Source organism: Myxine glutinosa, chromosome 10 (genome assembly GCF_964187855.1).
Source record: "Myxine glutinosa chromosome 10, kmMyxGlut1.1, whole genome shotgun sequence".
In the NCBI taxonomy this organism is placed as follows: Eukaryota; Metazoa; Chordata; class Myxini; order Myxiniformes; family Myxinidae; genus Myxine; species Myxine glutinosa.
The window spans coordinates 129,125,613-129,147,559 of record NC_136270.1 but is presented as its reverse complement, the minus strand read 5'-3'; the positions used below and the strand labels follow the sequence as shown (position 1 = coordinate 129,147,559).

Here is a 21,947-nt window from a genome sequence, read left to right as displayed (position 1 = left end):
TCATGTTCACACAACATCATGTTCACACAACATCATGTTCACAAATCATCATGTTCACACAACATCATGTTCACACAACATCATGTTCACACAACATCATGTTCACACATCATGATCACACATCATCATGATCACACATCATGATCACACATCATCATGATCACACAACATCATGATCACACATCATCATGATCACACATCATCATGATCACACATCATCATGATCACACAGCATCATGATCACACATCATCATGTTCACACATCATCATGATCACACATCATCATGTTCACACAACATCATGTTCACACAACATCATGTTCACACAACATCATGTTCACACAACATCATGTTCACACAACATCATGTTCACACAACATCATGTTCACACATCATGATCACACATCATCATGATCACACAACATCATGATCACACATCATCATGATCACACATCATCATGATCACACAGCATCATGATCACACATCATCATGTTTGCACAACACCACGTTTACACATCATCATGATCACACATCATCATGTTCACACATCATCGTGTTTACACATCATCATGCTCACACATCATCGTGTTTACACATCGTGTTTACACATCATCATGTTTACACAACACCACGTTTACACATCATCATGATCACACATCATCATGTTCACACATCATCGTGTTTACACATCGTGTTTACACATCATCATGTTTACACAACACCACGTTTACACATCATCATGATCACACATCATCATGTTCACACATCATCATGATCACACATCATCATGTTTACACAACACCACGTTCACACATCATCATGATCACACATCATCATGCTCACACATCATCGTGTTTACACATCGTGTTTACACATCATCATGTTTACACAACACCACGTTTACACATCATCATGATCACACATCATCATGTTCACACATCATCGTGTTTACACATCATCATGCTCACACATCATCGTGTTTACACATCGTGTTTACACATCATCATGTTTACACAACACCACGTTTACACATCATCATGATCACACATCATCATGTTCACACATCATCATGCTCACATACAATCATGTTCACACACTATCATGTTTACACATCATCATGTTCACATGTCATCATGTTCACACATCATCTCTGTTTTACCTTTATCTCATGGTATCTACACTACATCCTTTATATAGATCAAAGTGAAAGGTATCCATATTTAGGGGAAGGTTGGCCAAGAAGACTGGCAGGATAACTGATAAGGAAAAACATGGTGCTCCAATCAAGAGTTACTTACTACAGGTTCACTCCTATCTGACATTCTGAGCTGTTGAGCCAGGATTTGAATCCCAACCCAGCGATAAACTGTCATCCTGGTGTTTGACAGGTAAGCTGCCATCTGCCATCAATGTGTCTGCCATCCCGAGCATGGACGTTTAACAGGAGTTCCATATGCCAGCATTAGTTGGTGGACGTTAAACATTCCGCATTGTCCTTTGCGAAGAGTAGGCGAGTTATTGCCGGCACCCTGACCAAATTACAGATTTCTGCCCTCACTGCTCGGACGACAATGGCAAGAAACCTGGCATAACCAAATCCACGCTTTAACCAAACCGCCCGGCACAAGCAAACCGCCCGGCACAAGCAAACCGTCCGGCACAACCAAACTGCCTGGCACAACCAAACCGTCCGGCACAACCAAACTGCCCGGCACAACCAAACCGCCCAGAACAACCAAACCGCCCGGAACAACCAAACCGCCCGGCACAACCAAACCGCCCGGAACAACCAAACCGCCCCGCATTTCAAAACCGCCCGGCATAACCAAACCCGTGAGATAATTAAACCATCCGGCATAAGCAAACCCGTGGGATAAATAAACCGCACGGCATTCGCCTGGCACAACCAAACCTCCCGGAATAACAAAACCTCCCCTTGCATAACCAAACCACCCGGTGTATAACCAAAACCATCCCACGTATAACCAAACCGCCCAATGTGTAACCAAACCGCCCCACGTATAACCAAACCGCCCCGTGTATAACCAAACCGCCGCGTGTAGAACCAAACCGCCCCACGGATAACCAAACTGCCCCATGGATAACTAAACTGCCCTGTGTATAATGAATCCACCCCACGTATAACCAAACTGCCCCTTGTACAACCAAACTGCCCGGTGTATAACCAAACTGGCCCATGTATATCCAAACCACCTGGTGTATAACCAAACCGCCCCACATATAACCAAACCGCCCAGTGTATAACCAACCAGCCTGACCTATAACCAAACTGCCCGACGTATAACCAAACCGCCCGACATATAACCAAATCACCTGATGTATAACCAAATCACCCAACATATAACCAAGCCGCCCCGTGTATAACCAAACCACCCAGTGTATAACCAAACCGCCCAGTGCATAACCAAACCGCCCCGTGCATAATCAATCCGCCCCGTGTATAACCAAACCGCCCCGTGCATAACTAAACCGCCCCGTGTATAACCAAACAGCCCCGTGTATAACCAAACCGCCCCATGTATAACCAAACCGCCCCACACATATCCAAACTGCCCCATGTATAACCAAACTGCCCGGTGTATAACCAAACTGCCCGGTGTATAACCAAACTGCCCCATGTATATCCAAACCGCCCCACACATATCCAAACCGCCCTGTGTATAACCAAACCACCCCATATATATCCAAACTGCCCCACACATATCCAAACCGCCTCGTGTATAATCAAACCGCCCCATGTATATCCAAACCGCCCCACACATATCCAAACTGCCCCATGTATAACCAAACTGCCCGGTGTATAACCAAACTGCCCCACGTATATCCAAACCGCCCCACACATATCCAAACCGCCCCGGGTATAACCAAACCGCCCCGTGCATCACCAAACCACCCCGTGCATCACCAAACCGCCCCGTGCATCACCAAACCGCCCCGTGCATCACCAAACCGCCCCGTGCATCACCAAACCGCCCCGTGCATCACCAAACAGCCCCGTGCATCACCAAACCGCCCCGTGCATCACCAAACCGCCCCGTGCATCACCAAACCGCCCCGTGCATCACCAAACCGCCCCGTGCATCACCAAACCGCCCCGTGCATCACCAAACCGCCCCGTGCATCACCAAACCGCCCAGTGCATCACCAAACCGCCCCGTGCATCACCAAACCGCCCCGTGCATCACCAAACCGCCCCGTGCATAACCAAACCGCCCCGTGAATAACCAAGCCTCCCCGTGTATAACCAAACCGCCCCGTGTATAACCAAACAGCCCCGTGTATAACCAAACCGCCCCATGTATAACCAAACCGCCCCACACATATCCAAACTGCCCCATGTATAACCAAACTGCCCGGTGTATAACCAAACTGCCCCATGTATATCCAAACCGCCCCACACATATCCAAACCGCCCTGTGTATAACCAAACCACCCCATATATATCCAAACTGCCCCACACATATCCAAACCGCCTCGTGTATAATCAAACCGCCCCATGTATATCCAAACCGCCCCACACATATCCAAACTGCCCCATGTATCACCAAACTGCCCGGTGTATAACCAAACTGCCCCACGTATATCCAAACCGCCCCACACATATCCAAACCGCCCCGGGTATAACCAAACCGCCCCGTGCATCACCAAACCACCCCGTGCATCACCAAACCGCCCCGTGCATCACCAAACCGCCCCGTGCATCACCAAACCGCCCCGTGCATCACCAAACCGCCCCGTGCATCACCAAACAGCCCCGTGCATCACCAAACAGCCCCGTGCATCACCAAACCGCCCCGTGCATCACCAAACCGCCCCGTGCATCACCAAACCGCCCCGTGCATCACCAAACCGCCCCGTGCATCACCAAACCGCCCCGTGCATCACCAAACCGCCCCGTGCATCACCAAACCGCCCCGTGCATCACCAAACCGCCCAGTGCATCACCAAACCGCCCCGTGCATCACCAAACCGCCCCGTGCATCACCAAACCGCCCCGTGCATCACCAAACCGCCCCGTGCATAACCAAACCGCCCCGTGAATAACCAAGCCTCCCCGTGTATAACCAAGCCTCCCCGTGTATAACCAAGCCTCCCCGTGTATAACCAAGCCTCCCCGTGTATAACCAAGCCTCCCCGTGTATAACCAAGCCTCCCCGTGTATAACCAAGCCTCCCCATGTATAAACAAGCCTCCCCCTGTATAACCAAACCGCCACGTGTATAACCAAACCGCCCCGTGTATAACCAAACCGCCCCGTATATAACCAAACCGCCACATGCATAGCCAAACCACCACATGCATAGCCAAACCGCCCCGTGTAAAACCAAACCGCCCGGTGTATAACCAAAACGCCCCGTGTATAACAAACCGCCCGGTGTATAACCAAACCGCCCGGTGTATAACCAAAATGCCCAGTGTGTAGCCAAACCGCCACGTGCGTAGCCAAACCTCCACGTGCGTAGCCAAACCGCCACATGCGTAGCCAAACCGCCACGTGCGTAGCCAAACCGCCACGTGTGTAGCCAAACCGCCACGTGCGTAGCCAAACCGCCACGTGCGTAGCCAAACTGCCCCGTGCGTAACCAAACCGCCCCATGCGTAATCAAACCACCCCGTGCGTAACCAAACCGCCCCGTGCGTAACCAAACCGCCCCGTGCATAACCAAACCGCCCAGTGTAACTATTACCAAGTGACTGCTTTGTCAGCACAGATACTCTGTGGAGTTTGGTGCGATGACGATGACGATGACGATGACGATGACGATGACGATGACGATGATGATTCCTCCCAAGGGACAATTACATTTTTCTACGTAATCACAAAGTGCCCCAAATGCCATGTACTAGTAAATAATCCTCAATGTCCACCATTTCCTTAGAATGAGGTAATCAGTGCACCAAGTGCAGTCACTTGTAAAACTGAGAAAACAAAAATGATAATCCAATATGGTGTCTAAAAAAACAAGTTACAGTCACGTGAAAAAGTAAGTACACCCTTACATTTATCACCACTTCAAATACCTAAAATTAGAATCAGGTGCACCAGCTGAGGTGCAAATCATTAAAACATCGTTGGAGGGGATCTTGGAGGAACCTGTCTTATTTAAACCTCGGACATTTAGTTTAGTTTGCTCTTTGTTGTTGAAGTGTGTGGCGTCACCATGCCTAGATCAAAAGAGCTCTCTGACGCTTTCAGAAAGAAGGTTATTGATGCCTACGAGTCTGGGAAGGGATTTAAAAAGATCTCCAAACAATTTGAAATCAATCATTCGACTGTCCGGAAGATCATCTACAAGTGGAGAAGATTCCAAACAACTGCCAACTTGTTCAGGCCAGGCCGCCCCAGCAAGTTCAGCCCGAGAACAGACCGCAAGATGCTGAAAGAAGTCTCTAAGAACCCCAGAATGTAATCACGGGACCTACAGGTAGCTCTTGCCACTGTTGATGTCAAAGTGCACGAGTCTACCATTAGAAAGAGGCTGCACAAATTTAATCGACATGGGAGGTGTGCCAGGAGGAAACCTTTGCTGTCCAGAAAGAACATCAGGGCAAGACTAAAGTTTGCCAATGAACACCTCGGCAAAGACCAGCACTTCTGGAACAATGTGCTCTGGACAGATGAGACAAAGCTAGAGCTATTTCGCCACAGTACCAAATGACATTTTTGGCAAAAACCAAAGACAGCATTTGACCACAAGAACCTGATACCAACGGTAAAGCATGGTGGTGGAAATATTATGGTTTGGGGCAGCTTTGCTGCATCAGGGTCTGGGCAGCTCACCATCATAAAATCCACTATTAATTCTTCATTGTACCAGAGGGTGCTTGAGGATAATGTGAGGCCATCTGTCGGAAAGTTGAAGCCTAACCGAAGGTGGACCTTGCAACATGACAATGACCCTAAACATACCAGTAAATCCACCAAGGAATGGCTGAAAAGAAAGAAATGGAGGGTTCTAGAATGGCCAAGTCAAAACCCGGATATAAATCCCATCGAGATGTTGTGGGGGGATTTGAAACGAGCTGTGCATGCAAGAAACCCCTCAAACATCGCACTGCTGAAAGAATTCTGCATGGAGGAGTGGGCAAAAATTTCTCCCAGTCGATGTCAGAGACTGGTAGACAGTTATAAGAAACGCCTACTTGAGGTTGTTTCTGCCAAAGGGGGCAATACCACCTATTAGAGCCAAGGGTGTACTTACTTTTTCCATGTGCGAAATTTGCATTTATGTTTATTTAAATTATACAATGGACTACAAAATGTAAATGTTTCATGATATTTGTTATATTATATCACCTTTATCTATCAATATTGTTGAAATGAAGATCAAATAGCTGAATGTTGAAATATGTTGAAAAAGTCAAAAACTTTACATGGGTTATTCTTACTTTTTCACGTGACTGTATCCAATGTATCATGCCAGAAAAGCTACACACTTCATCTCGGGTTTGGATATCCCTCAGCCACAGCAAGTACAATGAATGTGTCACTTTTTGAGGCAACATTGTACACTCAACATGTTTTCAGCTTCTTTATTACTGGATACATCAAGAATCAAGAAGACCATAGTTCCTCAAAAACCCCATGGTGTAGGTTCCAGACCGAGTTCTGGATACATCAAGAATACCATAGTTCCTCAAAAAACCCCTGGTGTAGGTTCCAGACTGAGTTCTGGATACATCAGGAATACCATAGTTCTCTCAAAACCCCCTGGTGTAGGTTCCAGACCGAGTTCTGGATACATCAAGAAGACCATAGTTCCCTCAAAACCCCCTGGTGTAGGTTCCAGACCGAGTTCTGGCTACATCAAGAATGCCATAGTTCCCTCAAAACCCCCTGGTGTAGGTTCCAGACTGAGTTCTGGATACATCAAGAATACCATAGTTCCCTCAAAACCCCCTGGTGTAGGTTCCAGACCGAGTTCTGGATACATCAAGAATACCATAGTTCCCTCAAAACCCCCTGGTGTAGGTTCCAGACCGAGTTCTGGATACATCAAAAATACCATAGTTCCCTCAAAACCCCCTGGTGTAGGTTCCAGACTGAGTTCTGGATACATCAAGAATACCATAGTTCCCTCAAAACCCCCTGGTGTAGGTTCCAGACTGAGTTCCAGTGCTCGTTACACAGTTTGCATCTGCACAACAACTTGAGGATGTGACTAATGTGCAACGATGCAATTTTGTTCAAACACGAATTGTGAGCATATGGCCGCCGACAGGTGCGTCAGCTTAGCTTTTGTGGTATCAGACAAACACATGAATGGCTCACCTGGCATATGCACCATACGACAGTTACAGTTCTCCATCAGGTAGCGCGTCTCACAGTCGATCCGGCAAGCCGTGACGCTGTACGTGTTGAAAAAGGTGGTCTTTGGAAGGGTCGACTTACAGTTACCCCATGGAGGTGGTAGGTAGATTAGCTGTATTGAAACAAGAAAACACACACACACACATGGTGATCATAAGCTTTCAACAACCTTTCTCAATGGCAGAAAAGACCAGGCAACCTTAATCTTGTCATTCAGGTCACGAACCGAGATCATTTGGGCTCTCAAAAGTCCAGGTGACCTTTCAGGCCAAAGCCTCTGTGGCCTGCTTCCCTAACCTTCTTTGCATGATGAGCATCCTTTGGCGATCATGAATCTTCGTGAAGAGGTTTTCTTCCCAATGTTGAAGTCAGCTCTGCTATCATGCCGTGACATTGTGGGATCATTTTGAAAGAGCTTATCAGCAATGGTCTACTTCTGGTTGTCACCGACACCTTTTGCAAGGTTGGTGTGTCAACAACACCGAGAACTTAGTTATGTAGTTAATGTAGGAAAATAAATAGAACTTCAAAAATATCTAAGAGAGAGAGAGAGCGAGAGTGAGAAAGAGACAGAGAGACAGACAGAGACAGAGACAGAGACAGAGACAGAGAGAGACAGAGATAGAGATAGAGAGACTTGACTTTTGTGTCCTTTTATTATAAAAGTGTAAAGCCATTCCACAAAGCAGTTGTAAACAAAGCAACCAGTTTAAAGAAACATTGCATAAGGATCATGAATACACCAAAAAAGAGCAAAGGATATTTAAAAGAAATCAGCAAGTATAAAAATATTTTACAAACCAAAGGTGAAGAGACAAACAAAACCACAAACAATTTTAAAGGAAATGCTCATGCAAGAGCTATGAATACATCAAGAGCAAAATTAAGTGAAAAAAATTAAGAGGGAGAGATAGAGAGATAGAGATAGAGATAGAGATAGAGATAGAGATAGAGAGAGAGAGAGAGAGAGAGAGAGAGAGAGAGAGAGAGAGAGAGAGAGAGAGAGAGAGAGAGTAATGTATTCAAGGACACAGGAAGAAACGTATGTGGAAGAAATCAGTTCCAAAGAAAAAAGTCAAATCAATCAGGGATTATAAAGTAATTATCACTTTTGAATCATCGACTGAACACAAAACATTGCCAACACACCACTTTCTCTCAAAAAGTTGGACGTTTCCATTACTGAAGAAGAAATCAAATTCTAGCTTGAGTTGTGTTGAGACAAACCCTTTAAAAATAGAAATAGCATCAGAGCCATAGCCGTTATCTATTTTAATTTTCCGAGATTTATATATTGCATATTTTGCAACAGCAACCAAAAAATTGAGAAGAACACCCACGTCTCTACATGTGGGCCTGAAAGACACACCAAATATAAACATATGCATATTGAAAGGAAAGGACAGTTGGTCAAAAATATATTCAAGGAACAAGAAAAGCGATGTCAGTCTACTACACTGTACATAAGCATGAAACAAATCCTCCTGATCACAGAAAGGACAAGTTTCCGGCAGTGAGCTGTTAATACGGTGAACAAAAATATTGGAGGGGAGCGCCCAGTGTGCTAACCTCCATTGTATATCCGCTAACACACTATGTATTGGTAAGGTGTACATGTGAGGCCAAAGGGGAGTAGAGGGAGATCCCTAACCGCTCTGACCACAAAGCTACTCGTGTTCTCCCAGAGAGGGGTACATTCTTATTTTGTCGAGAGATCACGGATTCCATTCTTAGTTACAAGATGAAAAGGGGGGGTATGTTTAATCTCCGGCTGAAGAGAAGAAGAAAGGAGCACTTTGATTTCAGGGAAACCTAACCGAAAATCCTCAATGTTACCAACAACTTCCCAGCCGATGTTTAGCTGTCTAAATTTCCTAATGACTATACCTACAACTTGGTCTACAAGTCGGACAGACCGAGATCCAACTGAGGTTGCCACCAACCCAGCAGGTTTCCACTTAATTCCAGATGAATCTCTCAGATCACATACTTTGTTAATCCCTCCTTGGATAAATTTTTTAATCAGGGCATTGCTATGAGGGATACCAGGAAAAAAGTTATTGAAGAAAAGGGGTTCTTGAAGGAACATTCGACAATTATAGCCCTCAAGCAAGCGGTGGACGCAAACCTTTTCCAAGTATCCAATAAACTCTGATAGAATCTTGGAAGAGGGGCAAAATATATATATTCGAGGTCTATCAAAAGAAGCTGCCGATCATATCTCAGTCTACCAGCCTGTTGTAACAGAAAAAATGCAAAGGGCCGCCAGGGCAGCTGTTCAGCGAACAGTAGTCTCTGCAGAGACTGCAGCCGAAAGGCCACAACCCGGCCAGAGATATCAACAATGCCCTGGCCACCTTCCTTCCGGGGGTAGTACAATATCTCAGGCCTCAGCCAATGGTAGCCACTCCAATAGAAGTTTACCAGCATTCGCTGAGTAGCCATAATTAGTTGGTTTGATGGCTGTAAAGCAATAATTCTGTGCCATAATTTTGTTGCAACCAGATTGTTTATGACAAGAGTACGACCTCTATAGGAGATGGACCTCAGCAGTCCTTCCCATGCTTTCAATCTGTGCATAATTTGTTCCAGCACTCCTTCCCAATTTTTCATTTCTATTTCACGATTACCAATATGCACTCCAAGATATTTAACCCCATCCGTTCTCCAGACCAGGTTGTGTGGGAGTGAGGGTGGTGATACACAAGAGAGACTGCTTTTGCCACACCAAAATGCTGTACTTTTATTCCACTTCATCCCACCGGAAGAGGCTGCAGAGAAATCTCGCATACAACGTTGTAAAGCAGAGACATCACTGGAGCTTCTAATCAAAACGCAGACATCATCAGCATAAGCCGTCTGCACAAATTCTGCTCCTTCTATACTTCTCATTCCCTGAGGTATTCGATGTCTAATAGACCGTGTTACGGATTCGTAACTTCCGTTGTTGTGGTTTTCACCCACTTGACATATTTCTGATATTATGGACTATTATTATTCTCAAAAGGTTTATTATTCATGAACAGTTATCTAAAGTGAAAAAGGCTAACTTTAAATGATACCGGAAACCGAACCGGAAGACGACGGCAGAGAAGAGGAAGAGGGCGTGACGATAAAGGTGGAAGGAGATGCGTGGCTGGAAGCTCCGTAGCGAGCATGGTCGAGCGAACGTCGCAAGTGAACTTTGAGTCCTTGAAAGGAATTTCCTGCGATCGGTGTTATCGTTGTAGGATTGAGAAACCTGCGTAGTCAGGTATAGGCGTTGAGGTTTCGAAGAATCCCCCGCCAGGTCGCTTCGACTCACGTAAGAGCCGTCGGCCATTTTGAACCTCGCACGTCGTTCACTGAAAGAGGTTTTGCCGCATCAGCTTGTCTCACCCTCCGGTCGTTTGCCGGGGATGTGTGTGCACAAAGTGGCGTTCGAAGATTACGCTGCGGTTCGCTGATTGAACTGCGAATGTGCACGTCTGGTTCGCGCCTTTGGGATTTCCCTTTTCGCCACCAGTTTGCTGTGGGTTTGCTCTGCCTACACCTCATTACTTGCCTCTTCGCCTCTTCGCCGGGATCACCTTTCAGTTATAGAGACATTGAGGAGTGTTCTGTTCCATTCACTGGGAGTGCAGTGAGTTATGTTACCTTAGTAGATGGTACCATCTTAATATATATTGATTGTATTGTTGATTGCTATCATTGTTGTATTGTTATTCCTGTGTGATTTTTATTATATTATTTGTTTGTTGATAACCATTAGTGTGGTTTCAATATTGATTTTGACACGGAATAACATATTTTTATGCCGTGGCTCCTCTCGGGGTTCGGAGGTATACCGAGACCAGGAGGTCGGGGAGAAACACGTAACAACCGAAGGAGTGGTTCAAGGGCGACTATATATAAAACCCCAGAGAGGGGGCAACCTTGGCGAACACCCCGTTTTTTTTTTTGTTTTTTTTTTTGTATACAAGATCGAGGCTCGTGAAAGAGCTAACATTAATCACACAAAAAGACAAACCAACACACAAAACACAAAAAACAAGGGGAGCGGTAGACAAGATGGGGAGAGAGGGGGAAGGACACAAAAGAGAGGGGGAAGAGGGGGAAGGACACAAACACAACATTTGAGAGCAGGGACATCGGGAGGACTTGGGGGGAGGTGGGAGAGGATTAAAACATATGAACACTGCAAGGACTCTGGGGTGAATTACCGGGGGTAGAAAAGATCAAGGTTTTCGATGGGGGACGATAAGAGATGGTGGTGAACAGCTGTTTTAAAGACCTGGAGGGAGGAGTGGGATTGAAGGGAGTGGGGGAGTTTGTTCCAGAGGCAGGAGAAAAGGGGAATGAAAGAGTGAAGGTGAGCAGAGAGCCTAGACTTTGGCAGTTTAGCCATAAGAGGGTTGCAGGCAGATCTTGTGCGACCTGAAGGAATATTGGGGGGACAGAGCACAGAGAGATCTGGGGGAGCAAGGCCGGAGAGGAGTCGGTAGAAGACAGAAAGACCACCAACCTGCCTGCGGTGAGTGAGTGAAAGGCCCTCGGCGTTGACTACATCGCAGGAGATTCCAATGATTCTGAAAGCTTTGGCCTCAACAGCGTGAAGCCGAGCAAGGTGTGAGGCAGGAGCACCAGCCCAGAGGGGGAAACAGTATTCCATTGAGCTGCGGATGAAAGCCTTGTATGTGGTGAGGAGCTCAGGTGTGCCAAGGAAGGACTTCGCACGACGGAGGATGCCCAGTCGGCGACTGGCTTTGGAGGCCAGCTTGGAAATGTGGTTTTCCCAAGAAAGATCATGGCAGATAGTGAGACCCAAAAGCTTGAGCGACAGAACTTCTTGGAGAGGATTGTTGAGAAAGTAGATGGGAGGGTTGTCCAGTCGGTCCTTTCGGAGAGACATTGTAAGAGTGTGAGATTTGTCAGGATTGAAAGACATGTTCCACTTGTTTGACCAGTCTGTGATTTTGTCCAGGTCTGCAGAGAGTGAGGAGGCTGCAGACTGCCGATCTGAGGGATGAGGAATGGAGCGACAGAGAGTAGAGTCGTCAGCAAAGAGATAGAGAGGATTTTCAAGAGAGTCAGAGAGATCATTGATGAAGACCAGAAAAAGCACAGGGCCCAGAACACTACCTTGGGGAACTCCAGCCTGAACAGGAAGAGGAGATGAGAGAAACCCATTCAGGGCCACACGTTGACTACGACCAGAGAGGAAGTCCGCCAGCCATGCGTGGAGATTTCCATGGATACCAAAGGAGGAGAGTTTGGAGAGCAGAGCAGGGTGCCAGACCGTATCGAAGGCACGTGAAATGTCAAGGGAGACAGCTCTAATTTCCTGTTTGGCGTTGAGGACCTCCATCCATTGTTGAGAAAGCAGAAGCAGCATGTCCAGAGTAGAGTGACCAGGTCTGAAACCAAATTGATGATCAGAGATCAAGCCATTGGAGAAGAGGAAAGATTTAATATCTGAAGCAATGATGGATTCCATGACTTTGCTGATAATTGGGAGAAGGCTGATTGGTCTGTAGTTGCTGGGATCTGTTTTTGCACCTTTTTTGTGCAAAGCGGTGATGTTGGCCGATTTCCAAGCAGATGGCAGATGACCTTGAGCAAAAGAGAGGGTGAAGAGAACAGAAAGAGGGAGTGAAAGAGCAGAAGAACATGATTTTAGGACCCGTGGGCTGATGCCGTCAGGACCAGTTGCAGAATCAGAGTCGAGGGTTGACAGAAACTTTTCCACCTTGTCAGGAGGAAAGGACACAGAGTCCAGGAGCAGCTGGGTACGACTGGGTACGGTGGGTGCAGAGAGGGATGGGTTTGGGACACAAGATTTAGAGGCAAACACAGAGTTGAGGCATTCAGCTTTTTCACGTGCAGAGTCAGCCGTTAAGCCGTTTGAGGTGAGGGAGGGGATGGAGGGGGAACAAACACCAGAAACAGATTTGACCAGACGCCACCAGGATTTGGAAGAGGGAGACAGATAAGAGAGTTCGGTCTTGAGAATGGTGAGATATTGTTTCCTGGCTCTCCTGAGGGTGGACACACACTTGTTTCGGGCTTTGTGAAAGGAAATGAGATTTCCTTCCGTTGGATTTGCTTTCCAGGAGACGAAAGCAAGTTGTTTCAGGGCAACAGCCTCACCACAAGATTCCGTGTACCATGGACGGGAGGAAGGGTATGACAACTGAAGACGAGATGGTATAAATCTGTGCATGAGAGAGAGCAATTTACTTTGAAAGAATTCCCAGGATGCGTTGATGTCAGAGGCGGTAGAGATGGGAGACCAGTCCAGATGATTGATGGCTGCTTGAAGACCGTGCCAGTTGGCCTGAGTGAAATGCCTGAGTGAAATGCCAGACTCGTCGACGCTGAGGAGGCTCTCTGAGAATGGTCAGAGAGATGTCCACTTTGACAAGCACATGATCAGATGAGCCGATTGGAGCAGAAGAAGAGCAGCAGACATTTTCAGGGAAGTTTGTCAAAACCAAATCCAGAAGAGAAGATGCTCCGTTGACTGAGATCCGGGTCGGGAAATTGACAGATTGTGTCAGTCCCAGTGAGTCGCAGAAGTCCTTTGCTGAAGAGCCATGGCTGGTGAGAGAGGTACCCACACCCAGCTAACTGGCATGGTGACAATTGAAATCACCACATATGAGGAAGAGAGAGTTGGGATGGGTAGATAGAAGTTGGTCCATATTATCAGACAGTGAGATGTAGCTGGAGTCATCGCTGATTGGTGGACGGTACAACACACATATGAACAAAAGGTGGGAGCGAAGGGGAAGCCGTAGCCAAAGGTATTCCTGGGGGTGAGGTGGAGAGAGGGCAGTGGAGGGCGAGTGAGGAAGAGAGTTTTTTATAAAGATAGCAACCCCACCTCCAGGACGAGGCTCAGGTCTATCATACCGGAGGAGGGAGTAACCTGGGAGAGATACCAAGGCATCAGAGACATCATGAAGGAGGAAAGTTTCTGTTAAGCAGATCACATCTGGTTTGTCAGAAGCAACCTGTATGGAGAGGTCAGTCAAGTTTGAGCGAAGGCCCCGGATGTTTGAGGTCCATACCGTTAATGAAGAGGAAGGGGGAGCATCGGGTCCAGAACAGGGGGGGGGAGGGGTAGGGTAAGATGTGGAAGAGGAGGAAGAGGTAGGGAGAGCTGTTGAAGGTGTGTCAGAGATTTCAGAATAGCTTGGAGAAAGGGAAGAATGGGGCAGACAAAAGGTTTGATGGAGATTGGGTGAGGCACAGTGAGGTGTTATTTGAGGAGGGGGAAGAGCAAGGCAGAAGGTTTGGGGAGATGAAGGTGAAAGTTGGAAGGAGGAAGAAGCAGGGAGGATGCTTTGAGGAGGAGGGGTGAGAGGGGAGTCTAGGAGGGGAGGAGCGAGGGAGAGTCTCGGAGGGGAGGGGTGTGGGAGGAGTTTAGGAGGGAGGGGAGGGAAGGGGCAAGGGGGGAGATTTGAAAGGGATGGGTGATGGGGAGGATTTGGAGGGGAGGGGTGAGATTGGATTTTGAAAAGTGTACGATTCATGGGAAACGAACATTTTTTGCAAAATGAGTTTGAGACCCTCGAGTCAAAAATACGTTTGAGGACACTGGAGGAGGGATGGAGTTCTGGATAGTTTAGGGAATGTAGAAAGGAGGAACTGTAAGAGATGGTATTATATATATATTTTTTGGAATGAATAGATTTGGTGAGCAAGACGAAAGCATCCTTTTGTAGGAAAAGAAGAAAAGGGTGTTATAATATATGAGAGAAAATAGTTGTTCAGGGGAGAGATTATACATTTCTAACCGCGTGATCGCGAACGAAGAACGAACGAACAAAAAGAACAACAAATAAACGAATAAGACCTGGGAAGGAAATATTTTTTTTGGGTTTTTTTTTTTGTTTTTTTTTGTGAGTACAGATATTAAACAAGGAGGTACGGGGTGAACGACTGGTACGAAACAGAGAACGAAAATAATTTCAGCGCATTCGACGAATCGCTGAGAGAAAAACAAACCACAAGGTCGGAGACGGTACGGTAGTCTAAGCCTACGAGTACTAGGCCGCAGAATACTCGATACCATTAACCGACGATTGTGTATACATGTACAAAAATTAGCACCGAAAATTTTCCAAAAGATACGCTATAGGTACATACACCGAAAGATAGATACAGTCTCGACAAAAACACAATTGAGAAATATCACTTAGCTACGCTTTGTACGTTTAGCATGTACGAAACATGTACGAACATGTTTACGAACATTAAACATGTACGAAAAATTAGCACCGAAAATTTTCCAAAAGATACGCTATAGGTACATACACCGAAAGATAGATACAGTCTCGACAAAAACACAATTGAGAAATATCACTTAGCTTCGAAAGCGTGAGCGCATGGAGCAGCTTCGAAAAGACGTGACCTCGCCGTGATCTCGCGAGATCTTCCGTTGGAAAGGAAAGGGAGAACATAACCTATTGTTGATCTTTATCATACATTGAGTATTAGTATACAGGAGTTTCACATAAGAGATGAATGTTTCACCAAACCCCATTCCTTTCAGGACAGAAAAAAGGTACTTGTGGTCAACATGATCGAAGGCCTTCGTTTGATCAAGAAACAGCAATCCAAAATCGTCACACAGGAAATTATTGCATGAAATAACATCTCTTACCAAAAAAATATTATCATAAATAGATTTTCCAGGCACACAATAGGTCTGGTCCAGGTGTACAACTGAACTAATCACAGTCTTCATACGATTAGCAAGTACTTTAGAGATAATTTTGTTATCAACACACAATAAGGAGACAGGTCGCCAGTTATCAACCAGTTGAAGATTCCCAGCTTTTGGCAGCAAACAAACGACTGCTCGTCTACAAGACATTGGAAGTTCTCCGACACGTATGCTTTCATCGAGTACATCGAGTAAGTCAGGTCCCACAAGTGGTTTTTAGTTGTGTATACACTAAACTGTTGACAGAAATTCTTAATTTGGGATTTTGCAATGTCCCACCACAGCTGGAGACTATCATACTCAGGTCTGGAGGAGCGAATTTTCTCCCACACGACGCGAAAGGCCTCATTAAAATTATTGTCATGTAAGAGACGAGTATTCAAAGACCAGTAAGCACTACCACCCAGTGGAAAGGGTAATTTAAAGGACATTGAGATTAAACTGTGGTCTGTGAATCCAGTTGGTAAAATTTTGGAGGCAGACACCACATTCAACATTGGCTTGTTCAGGTAAAATCTGTCCAGCCTTGCCATTGACATAATACCATCATTGCATCTACACCATGTATAACAGCGTGAGAGTGGGTGTTGTGATCTCCACACATCCTTAAACCGAAAGATGTTGATGGTGTCCTCTAGAGCTTTCGTAGAGGCAACATGAGGCTCATGACCATTCCTATCAATCGACAGACAAATTGTGCAATTAAAATCTCCCGCGATACAAATAAAGGCTGTTGCATCCAGAGTTTTTACAAAATCCCGCAGAGTGGAAAAGAAAATTTTCCTCTCCATTGGGTCACACGGTGCATAAACATTCACTACTATAATCTTTTGGGTATTGTAAAGAAATTCTACGGAGATCAAATGCCCTTTATAGATTTCTTTAAATGAAACCTGTTGAGCACAAATCTTATGATTTAGGCAAATGGCAACACCGGCTCGAGGTGTAGGGAACCTACTTAGCCACCATTGCCCCTTAAAAAGTTTCCCCCAATCGGCTACTTGAGCACTAGGAGCATGGGTCTCTTGTAAGAGAATAATGTCAGCCTTTTCTTTCCCAACCGCTTGAATGGATTGCACCCTCCGTAAGGGGGCACGACCCCCATTTATATTTAAGGATACAACATTTAGTTCCATAGTTGATTCTTCAGGGGGGTAAAGTCCTCTTCCTCATTTAATTCCTTATTTGCCTTCGTGACGGCTTTCCTCAGCCGCTGAAATTCAGGTTCGGAGATTTCCACATGATCGCACCTTTACAGCGAAGGTTTTGCGGCTGCAAGGAAGGCCTGAATATTAGGAAAATGATCCTTAATTCGTACATGCCGTTGTCTGAAAGTTTCCTTCAAAAATCTAACAATATTTTCTTTTGAGATCTCCAAAGGCTGTTCTTCCTCCTGAGGGGGGAAAGCCTGTCAACCATTGCCACTGGCTCCTCATGGCCGATCAGTGTCTCGGTAGTTAGAATTCCCTTAGTGATGCTAGTAATGAGTTCCTCCTGAACCTGCACAGAAACACCTGTTCCATCCCCATCTACCTTGGATTCTTCATCCTCTTTATCCTCATGCATCATTGCAATGGGGGGGGAGGAGTCGTTATTAGCGGTAATGGGTATTTTGCATTCCCCATTAGAATTGATATGGTCATTAGTAGGTTGTTCAGTTTCGCAGGTTTGATTACGACCTTCAGAAAAAAAATTCCCCTTCATCCTGAGCAGGTGGTATCTGTCAGCCATAGTTTCACCACCTTGCTGATCTTCATGTGAAGGACTATCTGAATCGTTTAAACTGCTTCCTGTCTGCACCACCAACACTTTACCACCTTTATCCTCATTCCTAGTACCGAAAAGTGACCATTTCAAATTTTTCTGAGACTCCGCATCTACAATCTGCTGCTCCTCACAAATCATTCCCTCTACAGGGAGAGGCTTCTCCCTTACATTTGCTGACTCATCGGTTGCACGATGGCCAGCTGTACTGGATGACTCATCGCTTACACGAAGCACCTCCGTATGGGTCTCATCAGCACCACTCTTAGCCGTACCTTGATGGTCCGACGTAGATTCCTGCACTGAAGGCGAATCATCTATAGAATCCTCCGTAATGGTCACGGGGGGAGCTGGTCCGGCTGCTGTGGCATACGTTTTCTCCCCATCAGGACAATACTGCCTGGTGTGTCCATGTGCACCACCACCCGTAACAAATCAACCTCTCCGTTGCCGCAAAAATCCTGTGCTCACGTTTTGACGACTTAAAAACGAGAGAAACATTCAATTGCGTCAAACCATCCTTCAAAACAACATAACAAAACCGTCTAAACGTTTCGATATGCTTAAGCTTCCCGTCTGTGGTGCGTATGGAGGCTTTGATAATTCTCGACACCACAGTACCGTACTGACCGAGCTTCTGAAGAATCTCCTCATTAGACAGCGTCGGTAGAACGTTTGATAATATTACCTTCGTGGCCGGAGTGTTCCATGGCAAAACCGGGACAAACTGGTCATTACCCAAGCTGAGTCCGTTCTGTACGACAATGCGCGTGAAACGGACACATGAAACGAAAACAACCACCTTGTGGTGCATTCGGGACGCTGCCCGGATGTTCTCACAACCGATCAATTCTCCGATTGCGAGGAGCGTCTCCTCCAGCGAAACATCTTCCGGTGGGACAAAACACATGCCATGTTCATCTGTTAACACCTCATCGGCGTCACGACCGGCATTACTTCGACTATTCTTGCTAGCCATTTGAAGTAACTAAACAAAAAATAACCAGTAAATGGTACTCAGGTTTATAAAGCCTAAATAAATGAAAAAACAACAACAATAACTGGGAAATAAATAAATAAATCCTGTTAACCACCTAAAGTGGTTAACTTTAACCACGCTGTCTCTCCCTCTCTCGCTCAGTAGACAAGACGATAGAAAGGGACACCGACACTCGGACAGCAGAAAGAACCAAAAGGTAGGAAGAAGGAAAGAAAGCAACAAGTCACAGCATGTACCACCAGTGACTGAGCAACAAACCTGGCGCTCGCACGTGCGTGCTAAGCAAGCGGCAGCTGTGCAAAGTGGGAGGAGAGAGAGAGAGGGAGAGACAGAGAGAGAGAGAGACAGAGAGGGAGAGGGGGAGAGAGAGAGACTTTGACTTTTGAAGCTCTTTTATTATAAAGGTAAGAAAACCATACAAGTCATGCAAATAATAAAGTCACCACAATTCAAAACATGTGCAGCCAAACAACAACAATAAAAACACCAAGCACTAAAATAAAAAACTTAACAAACCATGATCAAGTTTACAAAACCCACCCTTTGCACACCATTTTTCCACAAAGGTTTGTAAATCATCTTTCATTTGGCAAAAAGAAAATTCCAAGCGTAACCTTGCCATGACTAGAGCCTTAAACACAATTACCACATCACATAAAATATCAGTATTTGCCAGGAGCTTTGCTTTTCTTGTTTTGTAGATTGCTAATTTTCCAATAGAAATTAAGAAATTAGCAAGAGCAGTCTCAGAGCGTTTTTTATAACTAAGTGGTGTTCCAAAGATAAAAACACGTGTAGAAAAAGAAAAGTTCATACGATTTTAAAAAGTTGATAAAAAACCAAAGAAGGGAAAGAGTCTTGCACAATCTACGTAAGCATGGAAAAGGTCTTCAGAAATCATACAAAAGGGGCATTCCACTGAATTATCCTCATTAAAACGATGTAATAAAACATTGGAGGGCAACACCATATGGGCGAGTCTCCAAGCAATATCACCAGTCCTTTTAACAATCGGTGAAACATACATTGCAGACCATTGCGGATGGGAGGGAGACCCAGAAGGCAGTTTCTCTTTCCATCGAGCCCCAAAAGAAAGAGGCTGTAACGAGGGAAACCGAACTGAGATACACAAACGATACAGTCTCTTTTTATCCTTGCTGGAAAGTGGCGATGAGGATAGCAAGATAGATGTTGTGGCGCTATCAGCTGGCAGGCTAGAGCTAGCACAGATCTGTGGTGGTGTATGGTAGTCACCAATGTTGGCGGTTGAGCTCAGGCCCAGGTGCCTAAAAACACACAGGATTTCCTGTAGGACCTTGGCTACGCTCCTCAAAGATCTGATGCCAGTTCTTACTTGAAGATGTCCTGCGGAGAACCAACTGTTCCTGTTACAGTCACGAAGGTCCCGAGTCGTTTTCACGCCAGCACTCACAAAACGTTGCACAAAGGCATGTGAGCGAGGAATAGCAGGAAAGAGGGCATTATAGAAAAGGGGTTCCCGGAGGAACCTTTCACTGTTGTATGTCCCCATTTGGCGAGTTATTGAAATGGACCGCCAGACATTCAAGACATCTTGGTAAAAGTCAGGGAGCAGCGAAGCATCGACATGTTGCAGCTCCATGAAGAAGAGTTCACAATTGTACCCAAGCATGCCGGCTTGTTTTAGTATACAGTTTGCAGTCGATTTCCAGGGCAAGGCCTCCAGAAATATAAAACGACGAGCTGTGGAGACTCGGAAGGCCATCACCCGACAAAGAATGTCCACAAGCCCATGATCTCCTTCTGCCAGTGGGAGGCAAATAGTCTCTGGCTTTAGCCAGTGTTTGCCATCCCAAAAGAAGTCAAGTAAACATTTTTGGATTGACGACACCAACGTTGCAGGTGGCTGCAAGGCAATCATTTTATGCCATAAGAGAGGGGCCACCAGGTTGTTAATGACCAGGGCACGACCTCAGAAAGACAAGGTCGACAAAATTCCTCTCCATCTGTTTAATTTGTTGCTGATTTTGTGGAGCAAACCATCCCAATTCCTTTTGACAAAGCCTGGGGTTCCAAGGTAAACACCGAGGTATTTCACACCTTCTTTTTCCCATGTCAAATTCATAGGGAGAATTGGAAGGGCAGAAGGTGGCGTACCGCCGACCCAAACTGCTTTGCATTTCGACCAATTAATTTGCGTTGTACATGCTTGAGAGTATACCCGTAGGCACTCAAATAGCAGAGCAATGTCATTACTGCTGTGAACAGCAACACATACATCATCAGCATAGGCCGAAATGATAACGGGATTTTCTGATGGAGTCACTGAAAATCCCATAAGAGAAGATCGTAAACGAATCAAAAGGGGCTCAATGCAAAGAGAGTACAAGATTCCAGATAAGGGACAGCCTTGCCGAATTCCCCTCCCAATCCGCAGAGGTGAACAGAGACCATCATTGATTTTGATCAAGCTAAAAATGTGATTATACAATAAGGATACATATGAAATAAAGGATGCCCCAAAACCAAATTGCTTTAAAATGTGAAACAAATACTCATGATTAACAGAGTCAAAAGCCTTTTCTTGGTCAATAAAAAAGAGACCGGTATGTTGTTGTTGAAATGCACACACATCCCCCAGGTCTCGTACCAAAAAAATGTTATCGTGCATAGATCTGTGCATAACACAGTACGATTGATCCTGATGTATAACTGTGCTTAGAACAGTCTTTACACGGTTAGTTAGCGTTTTGGCAAAAATCTTGTAATCTGTGCAGAGAAGAGAGATTGGACGCCAGTTCTGTATCAATTGCAGGTCGTTTTTCTTAGGGATAAGGCAAACAACTGCACGCCGACAACTAAGGGGTAACAATCCCACACGCAGACTGTATAAAAACACTGAGTGCAAAGCAGGACCAAGCATGTCCCAAAAGGTTTTATAAAATTCAGCTGGTAGCCCATCAAAACCAGGAGCCTTATGATCAGCAAGGCCATTGAGCGCAGTTTTAAGTTCACCGAGAGTAATGTTCTCATCCAAGACATGCCGTTGATGCTCATCTATCTGCGGTAAATTGGTCGTAATATTCTGCATTGCAGGCACATCATTGGGCTTAAAGGAAAACACATTCTCAAAATAAGACCGAACAAAATGAAAAATC

The 21,947-nt window shown here is 45.6% G+C and overlaps 1 protein-coding gene across 1 annotated transcript in view; it reads right to left on the bottom strand.

Annotated features, from left to right (window-relative positions):
- Nucleotides 1-21,947, bottom strand: part of LOC137433762 (acid-sensing ion channel 1) — a 673,311-nt gene that overhangs the window by 28,515 nt on the left and 622,849 nt on the right. Inside the window, exon 4 of the mRNA XM_068126050.2 lies at nt 7,295-7,445. Coding sequence (XP_067982151.2) covers nt 7,295-7,445 — 151 coding nt within the window. The remainder of the gene's footprint in view (nt 1-7,294; nt 7,446-21,947) is intronic.